This window comes from Glandiceps talaboti, chromosome 7 (genome assembly GCF_964340395.1).
Source record: "Glandiceps talaboti chromosome 7, keGlaTala1.1, whole genome shotgun sequence".
In the NCBI taxonomy this organism is placed as follows: domain Eukaryota; kingdom Metazoa; phylum Hemichordata; class Enteropneusta; family Spengelidae; genus Glandiceps; species Glandiceps talaboti.
Genome location: NC_135555.1, coordinates 13,549,411 through 13,574,111, shown reverse-complemented (window position 1 = coordinate 13,574,111; position 24,701 = coordinate 13,549,411). Strand labels below are relative to the sequence as shown.

The following is a 24,701-nucleotide window of genomic DNA, read 5'->3' as shown; positions in this document are numbered from 1 at the left end:
TAGAATGAACGGAAAAGAGGCATTCCAGCATCATTTCCTAAAAGTTCATCCATAGATTTAATGAAAATCATGTACCTCACTTAGATATGGTTTGTCTACTGTATCTAGGGCTGTATTTATTTCATACATGAACGGAGCTATTATACAGGGAAGACAGTTTCTTGGTATTAGAATTTTCACGTACACCTGAACACTGTGTACTTGCCACGATATAAGAGTACGGTAATGGTAATAATTGCAGAAAGTATCTGATGCAGTGTTTTTTGTTAAGGCTGAGAAGTCAGTATTAAAATCTACTGAGGTTTCCCCCCAGGCCTATTCCCAGGGTTCCAAAACAAAATTATGGTTGAGTACACACACTACACTCTGTAACATGGGAAACTATATTGTTGTACAAGTTGTACCTCATTTCGCTCCCCATTTACCAGGGTCTGAATTCGTAGTAAAAACACTGTATGCAGTTATTATTGTTAAAGGGTGGTAAAACAGGTAAAATATACACGAGTTCTTTATCTCTGTGACGAAACCTGTAGGTCATGAGTATTTACCAACTAAAATTTTTTTAAATATATTAGGAAATTATATATTATACTCTTGTGAAAATTATGATAATACCGGTAGTCATGGAAATGTATGCTTTCCTCTTCTATTCCTCTGCTATTCCAAAATATTTTAGCAAAAATGCTGTGTATATTAATATGAAGTCAAAATTTGTAGTTTGGTAAAAAGTTTTGCTATCTATGCAAATTTTACGGGCTTTCCCTCGTCTATTATTGCAGTTTCAAAACTTTAGCATAAACATTTGTACTTTATGACTAAAACTGTTGTAAAAATTTTTAAATTGGTTATCTATGCAACTTTAGTTTTACCTGCTTTCCCATGTCTCTTACGACTGTTCCAAAACCTTAGTGAAAATGCTGTTGATGTGTATCAAAGACCGACAATGATTCTCTGCATATGTGTCATTTGTGTTTAAAATGATGTGTGTAAATTTTATCTATTAACTTTCTTGTGAATGGAATATCCAATACCATAAGTTCAAAAATTATTGGCGTACCACAAAGAAGTCTTTTGTCATTTTACAATCAACAAATTGTGAGAAAGGCTCGTTCAATTTTAGATACAGACCACATTTTAACAAATGAATTCGATTTCCTTCCATCAGGAAGACGTCTTAGATGCCCAACTTGCAGGACAAACCGTCATAAGAACTCTTTTATTCCATCCGCTGTGCGGCTTTAAAATAAGACATTTTAGATACTCATTTTGTAGTAAGAATTGTTTTTAATGTTCTGTAACCTATTATCGTGTTTTTTTTTCTTTGTACCAGTCTGTTGCCCCTTATTTTCCGTCTATATTTGATGTGTATATTTGATGTATGTTCTGTCCGCCAAAATGAATTGCCCATTTGGGATAAATAAAGTTATTGAATTGAATGCTGTAATCAGATTGAGTCATGTACACGTATGAAGATGTTCACTTTGGTGTAATGTTAGGCTCTTGAAAACGGACAGGATAAAGAACTGTATCAGAAATGACATAACATTACTAATTGGCAAGGGAAAAATGCTCAAGTGAGATGGAAAAAATAGAACGTACAAAAGATCGATCTAAACGATTCATTCTTGACATTTCATCTGAAGTTATAGATTGCTAGTGAACACTTTAGAAAGGCCATTCAGGTTTGAAAAGCAACATACAATTTATTGTTGACATTTTATTTCATAGATTGCTGGTGAACAGTTTACCAAGGGTCATTCACGTTTGAAAAGCAACGTACACTACAGTCGGAAGGTAATTTTTGGAATGGTGAGAAGATCTACATAAAAGGTAATTCATTCAGTGAGTAATTCTCCAATGCTATTTACCAATAATTGCATCAAATGATTTTGAATGTATGTACTGCGGTATGTGATTGCCAGGGGCATATAAATGATTCTCTGCATTATGTGCATATAATATGAGCATCTAGTAGTCTATGCGTGTTGTAATTGGAAGAAAGTATATATCGTTTGTGTTGCGTTGGGTCAGATTTGAGCAGCTGCTTGCCAATTTCCCTTCAGACATTACATGGAAATTTAGTGGAAAGTGCACTTTTTGAAATTCAAATTCGTTAAATTTGCCAATTTCCTTCCAGACTGAACATGGAAATTTAATGGAAAGGGTACTTTTGAAATTCAAATTCTTTTAATCTATCCTGTGTCCATACACAGTCGGAGGTGAAAGTAGATTTACTGAATCAGAGTGATCAATTTTAGGTCACCATGCATGACTTTCACCGAGACATATTTTTGAAGCTGTGCTTTCTCTCTCGGCAATTATGGCTTCGAAAGCGTCAAATTGACCTGGCAGTCTGACAACATACAAAATGATATAAGCTGACAATTACAGTCAACCCATACGACATGCACATTGTGCCTCAAGTACTAATTTTGACCAAGTTGCCTGTAAAGTCATTATAGCTGCCAGGTTATTTCATGTTATTTTCTGTCTTGTCAATTGTGTTTCTGTAAAGGATACGGAGTAGTCAAAATCCTACCTCTGAGTTCCTCAGGTATTTTACAGGGTTCCCCAAAGGTTTCAGTACAAAGCATAAAAATCCATACAAGTTTTACCAGATTTATCTGCTCTGTTACCAAGGTTTCCAAGCCTTAGGAAAACAGTCAGATGTAACTACTCAATTTGAGCCAAAATTTTCTTATGAAAATATCAAATTTGTAGTGTAGTCGTGATAAAACAAAATAGAAATCCCCTTTAATAACTAGTGTTATCATGAAAATGTGTTTCATTCTTATGTGTCTCTCTGAACAAACAAATAAGTCAAGTTGCTACCATTGATACGATGTCATTTTTGCATTTTACTGTATTTTTGTTCATTCAGCCAAAGAAAATACAAGTGACTTGAGGGGCCCTGTCGCGACAAGTTGAAGGTTATTAAGGACAAACTCCTTACATCACATCAAATATTTTTCATCCAAATGAAGAATAATATTTGAAAATGATATAGTTGTACCTGTGCATGCATAATTTATGAAAAGTCAGGAAAAATTATGGCTATTTTGAAAATTGTGTCTCGTATTACAAACACCACAGAACCAATGGAATAGATGCATGCTATCTTTACATAGAATGACCAGGGTAGGAATCCCATATTTTATGTTCATATGTGTTCAACTTGGCGTACGCAGTGTTGTATAAATATTGTATTTCGTATCTTGTTCAGACTATCATGGCCAAGGTAGCACCTGCTGGTCGACAGTGGACGACATCGTTGTCTGATTTGAGACTTGCAGCAAAGTCCTCCATTGCCCTGGACAATAGAGAGACATATATTTTTGAAGTGGATGGTCAGTTGAGGTAAGATTTCATTAATTTGTTGGAATTCTGTTTTTTTCTGTTAGTTTATTAATGTTAAGAGTTTTAATCCATTTTTATTAAAGTAGGAGATTGTGTATTTGTATTACGTTATTTCAGCGTTGCAGTGATTATTAATTTTACATTGTTGTTCAATATTTAATGTAATCTATTTATAGTGGTATAGCCTGCCACAAAGTTCACCAGTATTGTAAACTTTGTTAATATACTACAGGCAAAACAGTATTGGGAAATATTTACAGTGATTTAGCCTTCCTAGGGTTCACCAGTACTGTTAGCTGAAACACCATAGGCATTACACTGTGTGAAATATTTACAGTAGTGTAGCCTGCCACAAGATTCACCAGTACTGTTAGTTGATCCACCATAGACATTACACTGTGTAAAATATGTACAGTAGTGTAGCCTGCCACAAGGTTCACCAGTGCTGTTAACTGATCCACCATAGACATTACACTGTGTGAAATATTTACAGTAGTGTAACCTGCCACAAGGTTCACCAGTACTGTTAGCTGATCCACCATAGGCATTACACTGTGTGAAATATTTACAGTGGTGTAACCTGCCACAAGGTTCACCAGTGCTGTTAACTGATCCACCATAGACATTACACTGTGTGAAATATTTACAGTGGTGTAACCTGCCACAAGGTTCACCAGTACTGTTAGCTGATCCACCATAGGCATTACACTGTGTGAAATATTTACAGTGGTGTAACCTGCCACAAGGTTCACCAGTACTGTTAACTGATCCACCATAGACGTACATTACACTGTGTGAAATATTTACAGTGGTGTAACCTGCCACAAGGTTCATCAGTGTTCATAACTGATTCAACATAGGTAGTACACTGTGTGAAATATTTACAGTGATGCAACCTGCCACAAGGTTCAACAGTGCTGTTAGCTGATCCCCCATATAGATTAAACTGTGTAAAATATTTACAGTGATGTAACCTGCCACACAGGTCACCAGTGCTGTTAGCTGATCCACCATAGACATTACACTATGTACAATATTTACAGTGGTGTAACCTGTCACAAGGTTCACCAGTGTTGTTAGCTATTACACTGTGTGAAATATTCACAATGGTGTAACCTGCCACAAGGTTCACCAATGTCCATAACTAATTCACCATACTGGTATTACACTGTGTGAAATATTTAGAGTGATGTATAGCCTCCCTTAGTTTGTAAGCTGATACACTATAGGTATTACACATTTGGTATTTCTGTCGCTTTCCATGGCAATAGCAATAATCAACTTTATATATACAGAGGCGTTATTTTCACTTTATCGACCCAAAATCTAATAGGTCTTTATTTGCAAAAAGTGAAGAAAATCCAAACACTAGTCGTGTACTGCCCTAAATTATAGTAATATGCACATACCCAATGAAGTCATGTACTGAAAAATCAATGCTAATGAAGGCCAAGGTAAAAGTAATGATCGAGACAACACTTCTACATTGTCAATGAGTTCAAAATATTTACAATTTTCTGAAATGCACAATGCCGCTTGCGTGATAATGTTTACTGTTCGTACGTCACCCTAGGACATTTCTACATTGTTGATGAGTTCAAAATATTTACAATTTTAATAACATGCCGAATGCCTCTTGCGTGATGTTGTTTACTGTTCATACGTCACCCCAGGACATTTCTACATTCTTGATGAGTTCAAAATATTTACAATTTTTATGACATGCCAAATGCCTCTTGTGTGATGTATTAATACTGTTAGTATATCACCCCAGGGTAAGTTATAATATGAAGAATCAAGAATTGGAAAGAAAAAAACATAATTATTAAGTATGAAATATTTGTACCGGATGATATTGTCAAAATATTGATTATCCATGTATACATTGTAAATTTATATTTTTATTTAAGTTTATTAATTTCATTCATTTATTCGTCATGTATATTCATTACCTATTCATTTATTCGTCATGTATATTCATTACCTATTCATTTATTCATCATATATATTCATTACCTATTCATTTATTCATCATATATATTCATTACCTATTCATTTATTCATCATATATATTCATTACCTATTCATTTATTCATCATATATATTCATTACCTATTAATTTATTCATATATATTCATTACCTATTCATTTATTCATATACACTCATTTCTACATCTGGTGCTTCTGCGAATAACATACATTTTTCTTCAAAGTATTTGTCATATAGGGGAGTCTTGCTAAGACGTAGGTCACAGGGTCCACTGCTACAACTATGATTTATATCAAGGGTTTTGAGCTTAATAGTGAGGTGCTAATCATGTGTATTTAGAATCTCACTATGAAAATGAAACAAAACAGAAAACATGTTTTCATAGCAAAGCTCTGTTCTTTATTGAAAGAGAAACCCACAAATCAAATGTACGAAAGGTTAAAGGTCAAGTTAGATACTGTTATAGTGGCCATGGATGAGGATTGGGTATTTCTTTTGGATTTCTAATTTATAAAAACAATTTTAACGTGGCTTCCTTCTTGAAAATTTAATGTGAAACCAGAGTAAAACAACATTGACAAAACACTATAAAAAGTTTGTTATTGTACATGCAATAACAAATTTTTTTACACATTTATTATGCTTTTGCAATTTATTGAGTTATGGGAAAGGACTTGACATGTACATATGTTGTTTCACATGGATTTTTCAAGTAGGAAACATGATGAAATTAGTTTTTAGATTAAAAATCCAAACTAAATACTCCAACCTCATCCATATGACCACTTTAAGAATGTTGACGGCGAAAATAAGCACTTTGAATATTCAAAAAAAACTGCTTGTACTGTATGCAGACAGTATGAGGATACATAACTTGTTTATCATGGTTGGAAAAATGTTCATGAATGAGAAATATAATGCAGTGGAGTATTTAGTTTATTATGGGTGGAAAATGTAGTGATGCTTGCCTGACGTATTTTGTTTTGAATACTTCTGCAACTCACTATAAATCCTTTGATTTGATCAAAAGTAGTTTCATTCCATCAATGTCATTATGATACTTTTTTTTCACAGTTCAAATAATGATGGTGATCCTCTGATAGCTGCAGCAGGCTCCAATAACTCTATCAAAATATGTTCAAGAAACCGATTGGCAAACGTCGCCCACCTAAAAGGTGAGTCACAATTCCATTAAAAATGAAAATTGTGTTACTTGAAAACAGAGTTGTGTGTTGCTACAATTCAAAGTAAAGATATCTTGAGCAAAAGACAATGTAACCATTTTTATGAGATTTGGTTTCCAGCAATATGATATAATATTGCAGTGTTTGTGAGATTACTGTCATGCCAGATGACGAAGTATAGTAATGATATAGTAAGATTTTTGTCAAACCAGACCTGACAGTGAAATGTAGCATTGTTGGTAAAACACTAATTTTATTGATCCAGATAATGAAATGGAGTGAGATAAAATATAACGATGTTAGAAAGATATTTGTCAAAGCAGAAGATAAAATGTGGTCATGTTAGAAAGATATTTGTCAAAGCAGACGATAAAATGTGGTCATGTTAGAAAGATGTTTGTCAAAGCAGACGATAAAATGTGGTCATGTTAGAAAGGTATTTGTCAAGGCAGACGATAAAATGTGGTCATGTCAAAAAGATATTTGTCAAAGCAGACGATAAAATGTGGTCATGTTAGAAAGATATTTGTCAAAGCAGATGATAAAATGTTGTCATGTTAGAAAGATATTTGTCAAGGCAGACGATAAAATGTGGTCATGTTAGAAAGGTGTTTGTCAAGTCATACAATGTTTTTAGACTATGAACGAGACAATGAAATGTAGCAATATTAGTAAAACACAAATTTTATTGATCCAAGCAATGAAATGTATCAATGTTCATAAGATTTTTGTTGTGCCGTATGATGAAATGTTGCAATGTTTATAGGAAAGATTTGATGACCCACATAATGACTACCTAGTACGTAGTAGTAGCAATGTTAGTACAAATTTTGTTGAGGCAGACAATGAAATATCGCAATGTTGGTAATATTTTCGTCACGTCGAATGACGATTTTTTCAGGTGATAGAGCTTTAAAGGTATTTTCTTTCTACTTTACTATCAGTGACATTCTAACTTCTGAGAAGTAATCTAAAACGAAAATAAAAAAAAAGTGGACTTTATGAGCATTTGCTATTCACTGGGGTTTAATTTGGTTTGTTATTTCATCAAAGAGAAAAGCCATTAAATTAAAAATAGATTGATTTGCAAAATTGAACTGCAACAGTTCCATTTCATGGCTACATGGACCAATCATTAAAAACCTTGTGAATTCAAAATGATGTTGAGATCAGCAGTACAGACAATTAAAGAACAGTTTTACGAAGCCTGTCGACCTGAACAGGCAAAACATTACTCACAGGTAGTTAGAATTCTAGTGCATGCATCAAACACTATTTATATAAACTTAGCCAATACTAGTTCCTTCACAGTGTCTAATTTTGTGAATTCAAATATTAAAATTAGTAGAGCTGAAACGTATAGCTTGCAGCAAGCTAAAAAATAGACATTTTGACAAAGGCAGTCGACAAAGGCACACAAAGAATCACTAGAATGTAACAAGAACTATTTATTGATAACTAGTTCGCCAACAATGTTTAATTTTGTGGGAATTCAAAATGTTGTCAAAATTAGCAAAGATAAAAACCCATAGCCAGTACAAATGGTAAAGACAGCTAATGAATAGTGTGATGAAGGCTGTCCACCTAAACAGACAAAATGGAGTCTGGATGCCGACTGTGGTTTCTGAAGGTATAAATCGTAACGATACTGTATAGGAACTAGACTAGGCAAAACGTTACCCACAGGTAGTTAGAACTCTTGTTTGTTTAACAAGAACTATTTATATTAACTAGTTGATGCTAGCTCACCCACAGTGATTTTTTGTGAATGTTGTCAAAATTAGTAAAGATAAAACTTAGTAGTTACTAAGTTTATAAACAGTATCTGATTTTGTAAGTTCAAAGCATTGAAATTAGTAAAGGTAAAACTTAGCAATTACTAAGTTTATTTACAGTATCTGATTTTGTAAATTCAAAGCATTGAAATTAGTAACGATAAAATTTAGCAGTTACTAAGTTCATTTACAGTATCTGATTTTGTAAGTTCAAAGCATTGAAATTAGTAATGATAAAATTTAGCAGTTACTAAGTTCATTTACAGTATCTGATTTTGTAAGTTCAAAGCATTGAAATTAGTAATGATAAAACTCAGCTAGTACTTGTTCATTTACAATCATGTCTAATTTACTGAAGTGAAAGCAATGTTGTGATTAGCAAACCTTTTAAAAGCTAGCCAATAATAATCCACCCTCGGATGTCTAATTGTGACCATAATTAGCAATATCAAAGATGAATGAATACCGAGGTAATGATATTGATTTTAAAACATAACTGTTATTCTGTACATGAATAGAGTAATAACTCATAGAATGATTGATATAGATTGATTAGCAATCAACCAAGCAGTACACTGTAGGATAGTATCGGTACAAAAACAAGTCAACGTTTATGATGTATTGCAACATATAGCAGCTGATTTATTAACTGTGGGATATGGGTTCAATAAAGTGTGTCGGTGGCAGTGCTGGTAATTTAAAACACAATAAACATAAAAACATGGAGGAAATTCAAATGTCTCTTTTGTGTCCATATTTAATGCATGTCTTCCTGTAGGCGGTATGGTTAAAACAACAGACTATTAATGTAAACACCCCCCCCCCCCCCCCCACCAGTTCTTCCACCCCATCCCCTGCAGTATTTCTGACTTGATTCTTAAATTTTCATCTCACGATATGTCACATTAATTGGCATCTTCATTCATATTCAGTTTAAAATAATTGACAATAATTATAATATTTACTATACATTAATATAAACACACCCCCACAGACACACTGTGACACATCCCCACCCCTAGTGTTGTTACAGACTTGATTCTTAAATTTTGACCTGATCTTGTCAGATTAACAGCTCTTTCACATTGCACTTGAAACAATTAATCAAACAACTACATCCAGCAGTGTTGCTAAACTTTAATCGCAAATTTTGAACTGAGCACATTACATTACATTACATTATATTACATTACTTTACATTACATTACATTACATTACATTTAATACATTACATTACATTACATTACATTACATTACATTACATTACTTTACATTACATTACTTTACATTACATTACTTTACATTACATTACATTACATTACTCTACATTACATTACATTACATTACATTACATTACATTACATTACATTACATTACAAACTCTTCCCCAGCCAACAGCATTTTTGCGAACACGATTCTCAAATTTTGATCTGATCATGTCAAATTGACAATTCCTTCAGATTGCAGTTAAAAAACCAACTACTATACATTCATGATTAAAACACCCCAACCCAGTAGTGTTACTAACTTGATTTTCAAATTGTCAACTAATTAAGTTTCAGTGATCAATAGCTCTTTCACATTGCGGTGAAAAAACAACCAAATGTTGATTGATTTAATCACTCCCGCCCCTACCAGGCATAATAACACCTGCAGATTGATGTTTCGTTCCCATTGCAGTCACGATAACTGACTTTACATTGATGCAAACACTTCTCCCGCTAGCAGCATCATTTCTGACCTGATTGTCAATTTTTGATCGAATCGCAAGAAATTGACAGATATTTTGTGTTTACAGCTGACTGTCCATTGATTTAAACATCCTAGCCCCTACCGGGCATGATAACACCTGCAGATTAACAACTCTTTCACACGGCAGTTAAAAGATAACTAGTAATGAAAACACTTTCCCAGCTTGCAGCCTTGTTGCTGACCTGGTTTTCAAATTTTGATCTTACCATATCGAAGTGATAGCTTTTAAGTAAACACGTCCCCACTCAACCACCGCACTAGAAGTGTGCATGTTGCTGACATATTCTCAAAATTTTGAACTGTGTGATCACATCAGTTTAACAGCTCTTTCACGTTTGCTGACAGGGTTGTTAGTGGCTGAGTGGTTAAACCACTTGCTTCTTACCACTGCAGTTGGGTTTCGAACCCACTCAAGGTTTGATTAAATTTACCCCACTGTAAAGTAAGAAGCGTGTCATTCAGTTTAACTCTACAGAACAACGCAGGTTTTCCCTGGGTACTCTGGTTTCCTCCTGCAATAACACTGAACCCATGAGGGTTGGCTGTCACTGGACTTCTTGGGAGACAAGTGTTTATGTATAACTTAAAAAACTATCCTGTATAAAGAAAGATTGTTATTTCTATGATCATCCTGCCCGCTATGACTAGCTATCAAGACTAGATGATTTATTGATATGACTGTATGTACAGTCACAAATGTAAATCAACTCATCCTTAATAGCACAGTCACTGATGCCATGAAATTGTTTTATTTGAGTACCTCTCACTTTATATGTACAATGGGATTCTCTCTTTCCTTCACGAGTTTACTAAATGTCAAAACAAGACATCACTTTAGAGACACATATCGTGCAGACATCAAATCCATTTTATAGTGTGGTCAGAGTAATGTGTGGATTAATATAGATTAATAGGCATGGAGGTCGATGACTTTACTCCATCAATTTATGAATACTGTCATATTGATGGAATCATAAACAGCGATTAGTCATTTCTCAGAATAAGTAATAGTTATAGTCTGTACAATTGCTCACTTGATATTTATATCACGGTGATTAAGGTATACAGTGTTTTTAGGTTGGTTGTAGAACTACTAATCAATGAATTAGAATGTAAAGTCTATCAAGCTATATAGACACCCAAGCATAATTTTGAGGGTGAGCTAGCTTGGGAAGGGAATGCCAATTACAGACAGGGTCTGGTCAATTACCTATGAGTCAGGTGTATTTCCATGAGATAGTAGTTGTCAGGTCAAATGCCAAATGACTACATGGCAGATTTGTGAGTTAGCACATGTCAGATTGGTTTAAATTTGCCATTAATAATGATACAGTCAATTGTCATATGACAGTAATGTTGATCACCAGAGGGCAGACTCTCTGATTGCAATATATCCCATAATAACCAGGTAAATTGTCGAATGAGAATATCATTAATCGCTATCTATCCCATAACAGTTGGGTCATTGTCATACAAGAGTTGAGTCAATTGTCACTTAACAGTCTCAGTTTAATAGTTGTTATCCATCCCATAATAGCCAGGTCAATTGTCACCTGACAGTAAGGTCAATTGCCACATAACAGTCTCATTAATTGCTATCCATCCCATAATAGTCAGGTCAATTGTCACAAGACGAGGTCAGTTGCCATATAATATAGATTCATTAATTGCTATCGACCCTCATAATAGTTAGATTGATTTTTAGATCGATATAACAAGTCAATTTGAATACATTTTTTTGTATGACTCGACTTTGAGTTCTATTAACACATGACAATCTCATTAAATATTTTTATTGACAATCCCTACTTGTCTGTTTTTTTTTTCTCTTTTAAGGCCATTCTGAAACTTTAACCGGAATTCGATTTGGTCATCAAAATCCTAACCTTGTATATACATCATCTAAAGATGGCACCGTAAGGTAAGCTGATGACGACAAAGTAAAGAATACAGCTATCTTTTTAATATCACACAAGTAACAAATTTGTATGCATGGCTTGATGTCTGTGTCTGAAAGTGCTTGTCAGCTCATATTTTATTCATAGTAAATGGCACACAGTGCACAAGTTATCTCCTGGCAAACAGGATGATGAGGTCAGGGCCATTTTGTGGACAAAGCTGTAGGGGATTTTATACAACATCAATTACTCCCATCAGAATATACGTATATACACTTTGTGTTATTTGTAGGCTTTCAGTGCATTGGGTATAATAAAGCCTAAAGCTGTGTTTTCAGGATTGGTTATGTTTGCATTCTTGCATACAATGTCTACGAAATATCAGCAAATGTATGGACACTGTAGATCCTGTTGCAACCGGAATGTTGTTTCTCGTATTTTATATCGTCAATCATAACATTTTTGTATTTGACGTGTTTTGAATTGCAATTCGTAAATTGTTGAATCTCAACTTAAAATATGAATGCCTGCCTAGTTTTATCGAAACTGGTCCAGCAGGTAAAAAGCTGTATAGACACTAAAGGTACAAATGATGTATGTATGTTACAAACTAAAACGAAGCATCCATTGGTTTACTTTCTTTCTAGATGCTGGGATGTAAGAGCCAAGAAAAGCAAAGCACAGCAAGTATTTACAGGTATTACAAGACACCTTGAAAGTTTCAACAACATTACTTAAAGGTCCATGAATCAATCCCAGGTTCTTGACCCACTGTTATTTTATCACTGCAGCCATAAGGATTACATAGGACCATTCTTTTGTCCTGAACCAACTTTTTCTAAAGTTCTAACAGACAACCTTTTTCACCCAATTTTTGATCCTAGAGGGATGAGGGCCTTGAACGTGACACAGGCCAAGGCCAAGGCCAAGGCTCCCATTTTTCACTGGTGAAAGTCAGTGTACAAATACACAAATAAAATAGGCACTAAAAGTTTGAGTTGATACATATGATAACAAAGAGGCGTGAAAACTGGTAAAAAAATTTTGGTAACCAACATATTATGTTATAATATAGTTTACATATCATATCGGAATACCAGGTGTAAGCCTCCTGTTCCCAGGCATGATTCAAACTATTTTATAATTATTGGCGGGATATAAGAGCAAAAGAACGTGTCAACCAAGAACTATAAAGTTACATGCTGTCCGTTTAAAGTCCCAGTCGTCATAAATTAAAAAAACATTACACGGTTGATAGTTTTATAAAATATGCCGTTTTCTCTGAGACATTTTGTCCTTGATCCCTGAGGAAATAAATAACACCAGCCATTTTCTGTTCAGTACTGTACATGCATAAAATTTTGATTCGGAGATCTAGAAATTATTTCACAACAATCTTAGACTAGTATATGTTGGCTTATTAGCTGTATACAGAGATGTGTATTATATACCCTTTATAATTTAAACATGTCTAAACCTCCCTATCAGCTTTTGGTTGTTGTTTTTCTATTTTGATAATCACCTTACGCTGAGAACAAAAAATGACTTTCCATGCATCTTTCAGGTTACCCAGGCAACGTATTTACAAGTTTTGATATCAATTGTACAGACACTATAGTATGTGCTGGTACTGAAGCTGTAGAAGAAGATGCATATCTAATATTCTGGTAAGTATATTTATATACACCACTGTCTATTTACACTGTTTACCAAATGTCTACTCAATACTCAGAATCGCTACTCTAAGGGGCCCAGACTCAATACTCAGATTATCGCTACCCTAAGGGGTCCAGATTCAATACTCAGAATAATTACTCTAAGGGACGCAGACTCAGTACTCAGACTCACTACTTAGACTATCACTATCCTAGGGGGCCCAGACTCACTACTCAGACTATCACTATCCTAGGGGCCCCAGACTCACTATATACTTCATGTACTTACACTTCATCTTATATTTTTTATTTGTATGTATGTATGTATGTGTGTGTGTGTGTGTGTGTGTGTGTGTGTGTGTGTGTGTGTGTGTGTGTGTATGTATGTATGTATGTATGTATGTATGTATGTATGTATGACTGTGTATCTTTGGTGAAATTAGGTTGTACATGTGACTCACATCATATCATCTTTGTGCTAAGTTAAAATGAAACTAGGTTGTACATATCAGAGAACTGTCTGTGTATGGATTGTTGAGTGTATACACATAAGGATACATGCGTATACAAATGGACATAAAATCTTGGCAAGTTAGTATTCACAAGTTTTTTTAAATGAAGCATTTGGAGAAATATAATAGACTATAAGTTGTAGACAAGTAAGTCACTGAACTAGTCTGTCGTGCCTGTCTCTGTATCAGATTTGAAGAGATTCTATTTGGACATAAAATGACAAATTGCATGTAAATTAAATCCTTGACATGTTGTTTTGTAACCACGATGGATAACTGAGATGTAGTTATAACTCTAGGTTATTTCTCATCTCTGTCATATCCCAGACTTTAGTTCTAACGAGGATGACAGTTTTCTCGTCTATCTTTACTCTGGGACACAGTGATAGTAATAAGTAATATGTGAGACGGGGGGGGGGGGGGGGGGGGGGGGGGGGGGGGCAAGGATAGTAGTAGTCTGAGTAATTAGATTGGTCCCCATAGGATAATGATAGTCTGCATGAATTTGGGCCACCTATGATAGTGGCCGTCTGAGTAATGAGTTTAGACCCCCTTGGATAATCATAGTCTGCATGATGAATCTGGGCTCCTTAGGATGGTGTTTTTTAGTAACAAGTCAGGTCCTCTAAGGATTGTGGTAAGCTGGAGTTAATACTTCATGCATGCGCACAGTGTGGCCAAACACTATATGTTTGTATAAGTTTGACTTTGAACTTTGAGGTCAATGTCAAAGCAAGCAATTTTTTGCCTAACTGACAGCTGAGACATAGGTCAGCATAAGACATTGGGCAAGACTAAAGATTTTCTTGTGTAACTGACGGCTGAGACATAAGTCGGCATATGACATTGGGCAAGACTAAAGAATTTTTTGCCTAACTGACGGCTGAGAATTTCTTGTTTTCAAATCTCCTACATTTGAACCTTTTTTACAAGACTTTGAGTATAGCCATTTTCACATGCAAACAACCAAGATTTTGACGTTTTTTTTTACCATTATTTTGTTTTCAAATCCTCATGGTACTCTTGCCATTTTCACTTGAAAGACACCAATACAGTGACTTTTGTGTGCACAGTGTGGCCAAACACTATATATTTGTATACGTTTGACTTTGAACTTTGAGGTCAATGTCAAAAGCAAGCAATTTCTTGCCTAACTAACAGCTGAGACATAGGTCAGCATAAGACATTGGGCAAGACTAAAGAATTTCCTGTGTAACTGACGGCTGAGACATGAGTCGGCATAAGACATTGATTGGACAAGACTAAAGAACACTGGCACCAATATGTTTTGTAGCATAGCTTGTTTGTAGAAGTCAGATGAAATGAAGGAGACTGTGACATTAGGGTTGAAATGTTTAGAAGACTGTTAAAAATAGTTGTTAGCGGTATTAGCCAGTGTGAAATTGTTATCACATTGAAGGTTTAGCCCAAAGCCTGTCAGATGCACTTACTTCAAAATAATCAATGCGTTGTATATTAGGTTATAGCACACAATCATTTGATCTACCCAGCTGATGACTATTTTGGTCATTTACTATAATTAAAATACCTTGATTCATTTTCTGATAACTTTGATTGCCATAAAAATAGTGCAATTTGTCCGTCTCTTCAACTAACGACAAATGACGTGATGAATTCGTAAACAGTTGGCGATTGTAATAAAACTAGAGATTTGAACTGGCTTTAAAAGAAGACATGTCTAGATATTGGTATGTATAGCTTGAGGTGGATTTAATGGGGCAGATGCTTGCAAATCTGTGATTGACCCGATACGCCATGTTGACTTGCACATAAAGATTGGCTCGACAGTTCATTTGTAAGACCAAATAATCCTTTAAGATGCCATGGCTAGTGTTTTATGAGAATTGGTGTGTGATGAAGTACTACTTACTGTCAATTAAAGTAATGGCCCAGATTACGCATAACCTGCTCAGAATACACAATATACTTACTATTAAAGGTAGTATGTGCCTCAAAAAAGAAATTGTAAACTTTTTAACGTTACTTTGCTCTAGAAAACTCAAACTCGTTCTTATTTAAAATCAAGAGATAAAAAAGGGGTCACCATGCAAAATTTTTTAATAGAGGTCAAATTGATATCATATAAATTAAGCCATTTAGTATCCAATATGGCCGCCAACTAATGTGTGCGAAAATAAAAGATTGTAATTTCCTTAAAAACAAGATGGTGAATCGCCAAAATTTATTTTATTGTTATCTATTACTGTTAGATAAATAGTCATGAATGTTTATTGTCCAACTAATACATATACATGCCTGCGAAGTCCCATGATGCAGTAGAGGACCAGTGGTAGAACAATGGTACTGAAATAGAGTTTCGTTTTTGGTGTTTCTTGATAATCACATGAAATTCATAAGATGTGAAATCTTGAATTGACTCTCCAGAACCCAAAATGTATGAAAATACCTTTATTTCCTGGAGTGGCATTTTATAGGAGTGGCATCTCCCCTTTAACAATCAAATAGGAAGGAAAAGCCAATGACCACTATATCTTTTTTTTTTTGGAAATCTCCAATCTTAACTAGACTTGAAATATAGTTACTTTGCCAAGCAAACAGCTTAGATTTAGATTAATTTTGACCGCTAAATCTCTTTAAATCCTTGTTTATTGTACTTTTGAAATACAGTCTTAATCTTTGAAATCTCCCATCTTAACCCTTTCGCTAGACTTGAAATTCAATCACATTGGCGTGAAAACAGCTTACATTTGGTTAGTTTGGCCATCTAATAATCTTGTTTTCAAATCTCCTACATTTTAACCTTTTTTTACAAGACTTTGAGTATAGCCATTTTGACATGCAAACAACCAAGATTTCGACTTTTTTTTTTTACCATTATTTTGTTTTCAAATCTTCATGGTACTCTTGCCATTTTCACTTGAAAGACACCAATACAGTGACTTTTGTATGCAGCTAGGTAGCTAAGGGATAGATTTGTTATTTTATTACAGTAACTAAATTTTTATTTCTCCCATCCTACCCTTTTCGCTAGACTTGCAATAAAGTCACTTTGGCATGCAAACAGCTTAAAATTTGATTATCGGTAGTTTGATCACCATACATTGCATCAGTCTTCCATCTGACCTGTTTCACCAGTCTTAAAAAACTGACTTCAGCATGCAGAAAGCTAAGGGGTAGCTTGTATTTTACTAGAGTAACTAAATTTTATATTTCTCCCATCCTACCCTTTTCACTAGACTTGTAATGAAGTCACTTTGGCATGCAAACAGCTTAGATTTTGATTAGTTTGATCACTACATCTTGCGTCAATCTTCCATCTTAATACCTGTTTCATTACTTCAGCATACAGATAGCTAAGGGCTAGATTTGTATTTTACTCCAGTAACTAAATATTTAATAATATCTCCCATCCAACCCTTTTCACTAGATTTGCAATACAGTTGCGTTGGTATGCAAACAGATCAGTGTTTACCACTATATCTTTTCATATCTTGTTTAATCTTGAAAGTTGTCATTATACTTTGAAATGCAATCTCTTTGACAGTGTACATAGCTAGGGGTAGAGTTGTATGTTACTACTCAATACAGTCACTTTGAAATGGAAATACCAAAAGATTAAGGTATAATTTTTGTTACTCTTGTTATACCCTTTAATATTCATAATCTTGTCAGTGTACTTTTGAAATATGATATCGTTGACATGTATTAGTTACAATGAGATGTGAATGTTGTTATGAAATACAGCCACTTTGAAATGCAAATACCAAAGATTTAGAAATAAGTTTTGTCACTCTTGTTATGTTTTTTAATATTCATAATCTTGTCAGTGTACTTTTGAAATATGATATTGTTGACATGTATTAGTTACAATGAGATTTGAATGTTGCTACGAAATACAGCCAGGCACAGATTAGTTTCATCTGGTATTATATCTTTCCACATCCTCAACCCACTTGGTCTCATCATTGTCTGTACAGATGTTTGAAAGTTGTCTAAATAAACTGTGGGGAAAACCAATCCTTGTATTATGACTATAAGGAAAACACTATTGAAACTTCACTGTATAGAGACTGTAGTACACAGGAACCTCGTGATTAAAGTTAGCACAGAGGTGACAGTAGTCTGTAAAATACGTCATGTTGTTCAGCCCTTAACTTCTTAACAACTTCTTAACATGAGTGTTGGCTGACAACATGGCACGAATGTCTATCGTACAGACTAAGCTGGCAGTAGAGGCCAGAGATGATTTAAGTCAGAATCAATCATAATATTGTCATTACACCTTTGAAATGCAGTAGTTTGGGTTAATAAATACAGTTGCTTCGACAGACAGCTAAGATTCAATTAGTTTTTACTACACATATCTTTTTTTAAATCTTCACCCTGACACTATACTTTTGAAATACATTCTCTTTGACATGCAGTCGTTCAGGTTAGATTAATTTTTTGTATTTTTCTACTACTGGTTAATCCCCTTCTTTCTATTCTCTGTGGATGTCAAAGAGTCACTTTTGTATGCAATATCTAAGGTTACAGAGATTAGAATTTTCCACCGTGAAATCTTTTCAAATCTCCCTTTGTAAGCTCTTCATTAGATTTTTGAAATGGAATAGCCAGGGTTCAGTTTATTTTTTTAGTACTCATCTTTTCCAACTACCTTCCTTCTCTTCTTGTAAGAATTTTTGAGATAACATAATTTTTAAGGTTCAATAGCTAGGGTTACATTTGTGTCTTATCACTAAAATCATTCAAGTCTGTCTTACCTTCTCTGTAAATTTTTTAAGTATAGTCACTGTTGGATAATGTAGCTAGGGTTTGGATTATGTTTTGCATCTAATTCTTAACAGCTCCAATTCCCCTTCCCTTCTTCTCATTACATTTATGAAATATACTAAAGTAGGGTTGGATATGTATTTATCACTACTTTGCAAAAGTGCCTTCATACCCTTCTCTCTGGATTTGTGAAATACTGTCACTTTTTGGATTACATAGCAAGGGTTTGATCTGTCTTTACTTCTGAATTGTTTCAATTCCCTTCTCATAATATTTATAAAATATTATCGTTTTGATGGTCAAAAGATAGAGTGATATTTGTGTTTACCTCTTCTTTGTAAAATTGCCTTCTTACCCGTCTGTCTAGATTAAATGAAAAACTGTCACTTTTTTTGATAAAGTAGGTAGGACTTAATGTATATTTACTTCTGATACCTTTTGTAATCTCCCATTCCTGTAACACTTTTGAATGGCGGCCATTTTGATGTTCGATAGCAAAGGATTAATTATTTGTTTACTGCTAAAAATTTTCTGCAAATCTCCCTTCTTTCTCTGTCTCAGTAAATATTTGAAATACAGTGTGAAATAACTGGGCTCTTTATAGCTTACGACTAATAAACCCTTTTAATCACCATTTCCTTCTTGGAACAATTTTGAAAGACAGATTGATGTGAAACAACTAGGGTTAAATTTGTGCTTCTTCCAAAATCTTTACAAATCTTAATTCTTACTGTTCTCATTAGATTTTTCTGTACAAATGTATCTTAGTCACTTTTGAATAAAGTAGTTGGGGTTAGATTTATCTTTACTTCTAAGCCTTTTTATTTTCATTTCCTGTTAAGACTTTTGAAAAACAGTTCAACGACTTTAGAGTTAAATTTGTATTTACCAGTCAAATCATTAAAATCTCCCATCTTATCCTTCCAATAGATTTTTGAAAAATAGCCACTTTTGGATAAAAATCTGGGGAGTTCATACCATTAGATTTTATTTTTACTTCTAAATCTTTTCAGTCCCTATTACTTCCTTCTCACTGTGTAAGACTTTTGAACGAAGATGTTCATCATTTTGCTATACTAAAGTTAAACATGGGATTATTGGGTTACATACTACTGTAACAAAAATCTGTCAAATTTCCACTCTCAACTTGGAAGATAAAGTAAACATTTGTGTAGTGCCAAATCCAAAATGTTGTCATTCAGAGGTGCTTCACAAATGCATACAAAAAATGAAATAAAGCCCATTTTTATAATACACAAATCAAAGGTTATTGTACTCTTAAGAACAAATTGTATGGAGAATGGAATATGTAAAAGTGAAAAGGTAAAACTAAAACAATTCTTCAAAATTGTTTCGAAAATAAAAAGAAAGATGCAAAAATAAACTAAAGATAAAATTTTTCAATATTGTTCAAAAAATCAACCTTAAAAATGATGTCTTGCCATACTTAGTAAAATATAAAATACATAAAATATAGTCACATTAATGTGCAATAGCGAGGTTTAGATTATTTCTTATAACTAAGTTTTTTAAATTCTTCCTTCCCTCTCTTTGCCTCCATAAGTCTTTGAATCTCTCATACGTAATCAAATAGATAAATTTGAATGAAAATGTCAAATTTTCCAAAGTTTTTCCATCAAAATATGACATGCTATGAATTATTGTTATCAAAAAATGAGATCGATTTCCACCAACAAAAATAACATTTGATATTATTTTGACATGCATGGATTATATCTACTAACATCTAGGTCAAGATCTAACCATGGTATTCTTAAATCATTCTAACTGTTCTAAGTATTCATGAGTTGTGGCGGTAGGACCTACTGAAATATCCTGTAGAGTGCATCGTGTACTATATTTTATGTCGACCTATATCTGTCAACTATGCATACTGCGTAATTTCTCTGTGTCATCATGACTTATGCATTGTGTAACACCCCTAGAGTAATCAAGTATTGGTATCAAGGGATTGTTGGGTAATGTTTCATTAGAATCACCCGATTTGACTGAAAAAAAAAATGTAGTATTTAAAATTAACATATTGTGTAAGTAGTGAAGTTACGCATATCATTAGCTTCTATTTTGGTAGTACAGGTGGGGTTGGGGTGGGGGGCCTATTACAGTGGATTCTGTCTATATCTTCATCCATACACATTCACATCTCTGGCTTGCAATGACCAATTTCTTTCAAACCTGGCACAAGTGTGACATGCTGTATCTGACGTATGCATGTCACTTTGTTTCATGACATTATGAAGTTTGACTGGCAGCCATGTTTTGTAGTTGACAGTCATAACTTGCTACATAGTATTGCCTGTAAACAAAATCTGAAAGGAATTTGCCATTCTTATATACCTAAAAATCACTGTCTGCATTTTACAAGAAATAGCTTGATTTTGATATTTGGCCCTAAAGGTCAAGGCCAAAGGTTCTTAAAAGAAAGCATGCACCTGACATAACGGATGGAAACTTGAATGGAGACTTTATGGGTCAATATGATAAAAAGTCCATTTCATTAGAAATAATATATTTAAGGGGTACTGTGTCTTCTATGAAGGCTTGTTATCTTTGGATATTAAGCACAAATTTAGCCAAGTGAAAGCTGATTATTAAAACCCAGGAATTTAACAATTTGAAGGGAAACAAGGTGTCAGGGGGAAAGTATAGTTCTGTCATTTAATAAAGTGAACATCGATCCAAAAAAATACAACATTTACTGCAAGGTCACAATATCCCTAGCATGATTTCTTTTGTATAGCAGGGTTTTTTCCAGAGTGACCCTTTTTTCGCAGTGAGCACCTTTCACCAAATAGATTTGTTAATGGCAGTGTAAACCATCGTGTCAGCACTGAAACACAAGCTTCATTAATCTCAGTGCGTTCCGTTCATTACACACATTCACGTCAACATTTGAGTCTCTGAATGAGACTTCAAAACTGTTGACAGTGAAAATAAAACTAATTGTACCGAAACACAAATTACATGGCAAGCTTTCCTGTATAAAAATAGACCGCATATGAAACTAATTTTTTGAAAACACCCAATTATACGACAAGCTTTCCTGTATAAAAATAGACCGCATATGAAACTAATTGTTTCAAAACACAAATTACATGGCAAGCTTTCCTGTATAAAAATAGACCGCATATGAAACTAATTTTTTGAAAACACCCAATTATACGACAAGCTTTTCTGTATAAAAATAGACCGCATATGAAACTAATTTTTTAAAAACACAAATTATACTGCAAGCTTTCCTGTATAAAAATAGAGCAGAAAATCAGGCTGCTTTTTTTTTTAATTAAATGCTTTCACCTCTAAGAAGTGAAATCTAATAAACATTGCAAGCTTCAAACAAATCCTGACAGTTACATAAACACAGTGTATTCATTAACTTACTGCCACCTACAGTAGCATTGATTTTCTGTGTCTGCTGATTAGATTTCGTTTTCCTTGAATTACGTTTCAGGCCGTCAAAGATAGACATACACTTCAGGAAAAAAAAAAACAGTATTGAAGTTGAAAGAGACGATGACCATTTTTTTCTTTCAATGGCTTGAATAATGAACAAAGGAATTTAATATTGGTAGTTATTTGAATGTATTATTTTAAAAACTTGTAAAAAATTTTGATGATAATGTGTTTCTGTATGTTTTACTTTGAAATTGATTTGAACAGTTGATTAGTTAATGGTTGGTACATTTTGCATTTGGTTCAAGTAATATAGATGTATTGATTGATTGTGGTGGTGGAATGAAGTGAGAATGAAAATTCCAGTATACAGTCATGTACTGTAATCGTTCATTTTGAATGGATTGATTGGTAGCATAACTAGTGAAGATATTGATTAGTCCTAGATTAAATAAGGATAGTGTTAGATGTCTTTGGGTCATTTTTCTATTTAAAAAATTAATCATACGTGCCAGAGGTATGCATCACTATAATCAGGAGCTGCACTGTCAGTTTTCATTTGATTTTCACTTCAGGAGAAGATTTAGACTCCATCTTTTTTTTGGGGTGTGACTTGCATAAATTCGTAAAATTTGCATATTAATTTGGTATAGTTTGCATAATGAATGACAAGCTGACAATGTTGAGAGATGTAGGTATGTGATCCATTCATCCGTCTGCGCACTCTTTTTGTGACCAAAATTAATATGAATTAATTAATGGTAAATTAAAAAATTACAATTAATTGTGTATCTTACATGGAACAGCAATACGCAAGAGACTAAATTCAAGTGTTGTAACCCATGGTAGCAGTTGTGACTTTTTCTTTCAAACCTTGCACAAGGGTGATATATGACAGTTATCATATACAGGTGAATTTTTTTGATACCATACCAAATCTAAGTACATGATAGCCATACTATTAATAAAATATGCACAATATCTCAGGATAGATACATGTATATGTATATGTATATGTAGACTCGTCTATCCAGTCATTACTCTGGATAAAAATTACGCACTTATTCATAAGCTTTCAAAATCAACTGTGTCCCTGGTCTTCCATGATCTTCCGATGACATAGGGATTTCTTTTGAAGATCGTTGCTGTCGTGTCCTGATATCTCAGGAGTTATGGTACATACAGTCTCACCCTGACTTTTTAGACTGATCCATATTATCAGGGGGACATTATTAGAGTTCAATCACTAATCTAGGTGGGCATTCTTAGAATACAATCACTAATCTAGGGGGACTTTCTTAGAGTGCAATCACTAATCTAGGGGGACATTATTAGAGTACAATCACTAATCTAGGGGGACATTATTAGAGTACAATCACTAATCTAGGGGGACATTATTAGAATACAATCACTAATCTAGGGGGACTTTCTTAGAGTGCAATCACTAATCTAGGGGGACTTTCTTAGAGTGCAATCTCTAATCTAGGGGGACTTTCTTAGAGTGCAATCACTAATCTAGGGGGACTTTCTTAGAGTGCAATCACTAATCTAGGGGGACTTTCTTAGAGTGCAATCACTAATCTCGGGGGACTTTCGGAGTACCGTCACTATTCAGATCAATCTAACCTGTCAAAATCAAGCCATTTCTAACATTTCACAGATACAAGATATGCATACCAAAGAATTGCTCTCTAAGATTTTACATTATCAACCTTATCAACTTCTGAGTAGTAAATATAGAACGTGTTATCATTGAAGGTATAAAAGTCTTTGAAATAAATTAGAAGTGTGAAAATGAAGTTCAGCAATTGTATTGTTGCCAGACCCCCTCCCCCTCCTGCCCCTCCTCCCCATGTATGAAGTTCATTTATTGAGCATGTGTGACATTGTGAGATTGTCCCCAAGTAAAACAGTATTTGATAGATTTGACCCGACTGTTAAGATGTATTGTATGTTTCGTGACTGAATATTGGCAGTACGTGACTCATACTCCTAATAATCACTGATTTACATATATAATTGATAATTGCTGTTATTTGATATTATTAAAATTAAAACACTAGATTTGATTAAAACCATGTAATGTATTGATTACCAAATGGATATGAGTTAACTCAGAGCCAATATTTGATTATTTACCTCAAACATTTATAATGAAAGTGACCATGTGGATGAGAAATGGGTATCGGTATTTAATCTTGTGTGTCAACAATATGCAAATCATAAATTAATATTGTATATTTCAGGGATTGCAGATCTACTAATCTATTAGGTGCTTACAAAGAATCCCATTCAGATGATGTCACACAGGTAAGAGAGAGTTCGTCAACCAACCAATCATTGCTGTCCTTTCATCATTTGAAAAATGCGTTTATGTATGGAGAGTCTTGATTGGTTGCTAGTTACTCA

At 34.0% G+C, this 24,701-nt stretch overlaps 1 protein-coding gene across 1 annotated transcript in view; it reads left to right on the top strand.

Moving 5' to 3' along the window:
- Window positions 1-1,758: 1,758 nt before the first annotated feature.
- LOC144437684 (WD repeat-containing protein 89-like) overlaps window positions 1,759-24,701 on the top strand; it is a 40,334-nt gene continuing 17,391 nt past the window's right edge. The window contains exons 1-7 of the mRNA XM_078126689.1: window positions 1,759-1,830; window positions 3,224-3,357; window positions 6,422-6,522; window positions 11,895-11,979; window positions 12,604-12,653; window positions 13,521-13,623; window positions 24,539-24,602. Coding sequence (XP_077982815.1) covers window positions 3,230-3,357; window positions 6,422-6,522; window positions 11,895-11,979; window positions 12,604-12,653; window positions 13,521-13,623; window positions 24,539-24,602 — 531 coding nt within the window. The 5' untranslated portion in view covers window positions 1,759-1,830; window positions 3,224-3,229. The remainder of the gene's footprint in view (window positions 1,831-3,223; window positions 3,358-6,421; window positions 6,523-11,894; window positions 11,980-12,603; window positions 12,654-13,520; window positions 13,624-24,538; window positions 24,603-24,701) is intronic.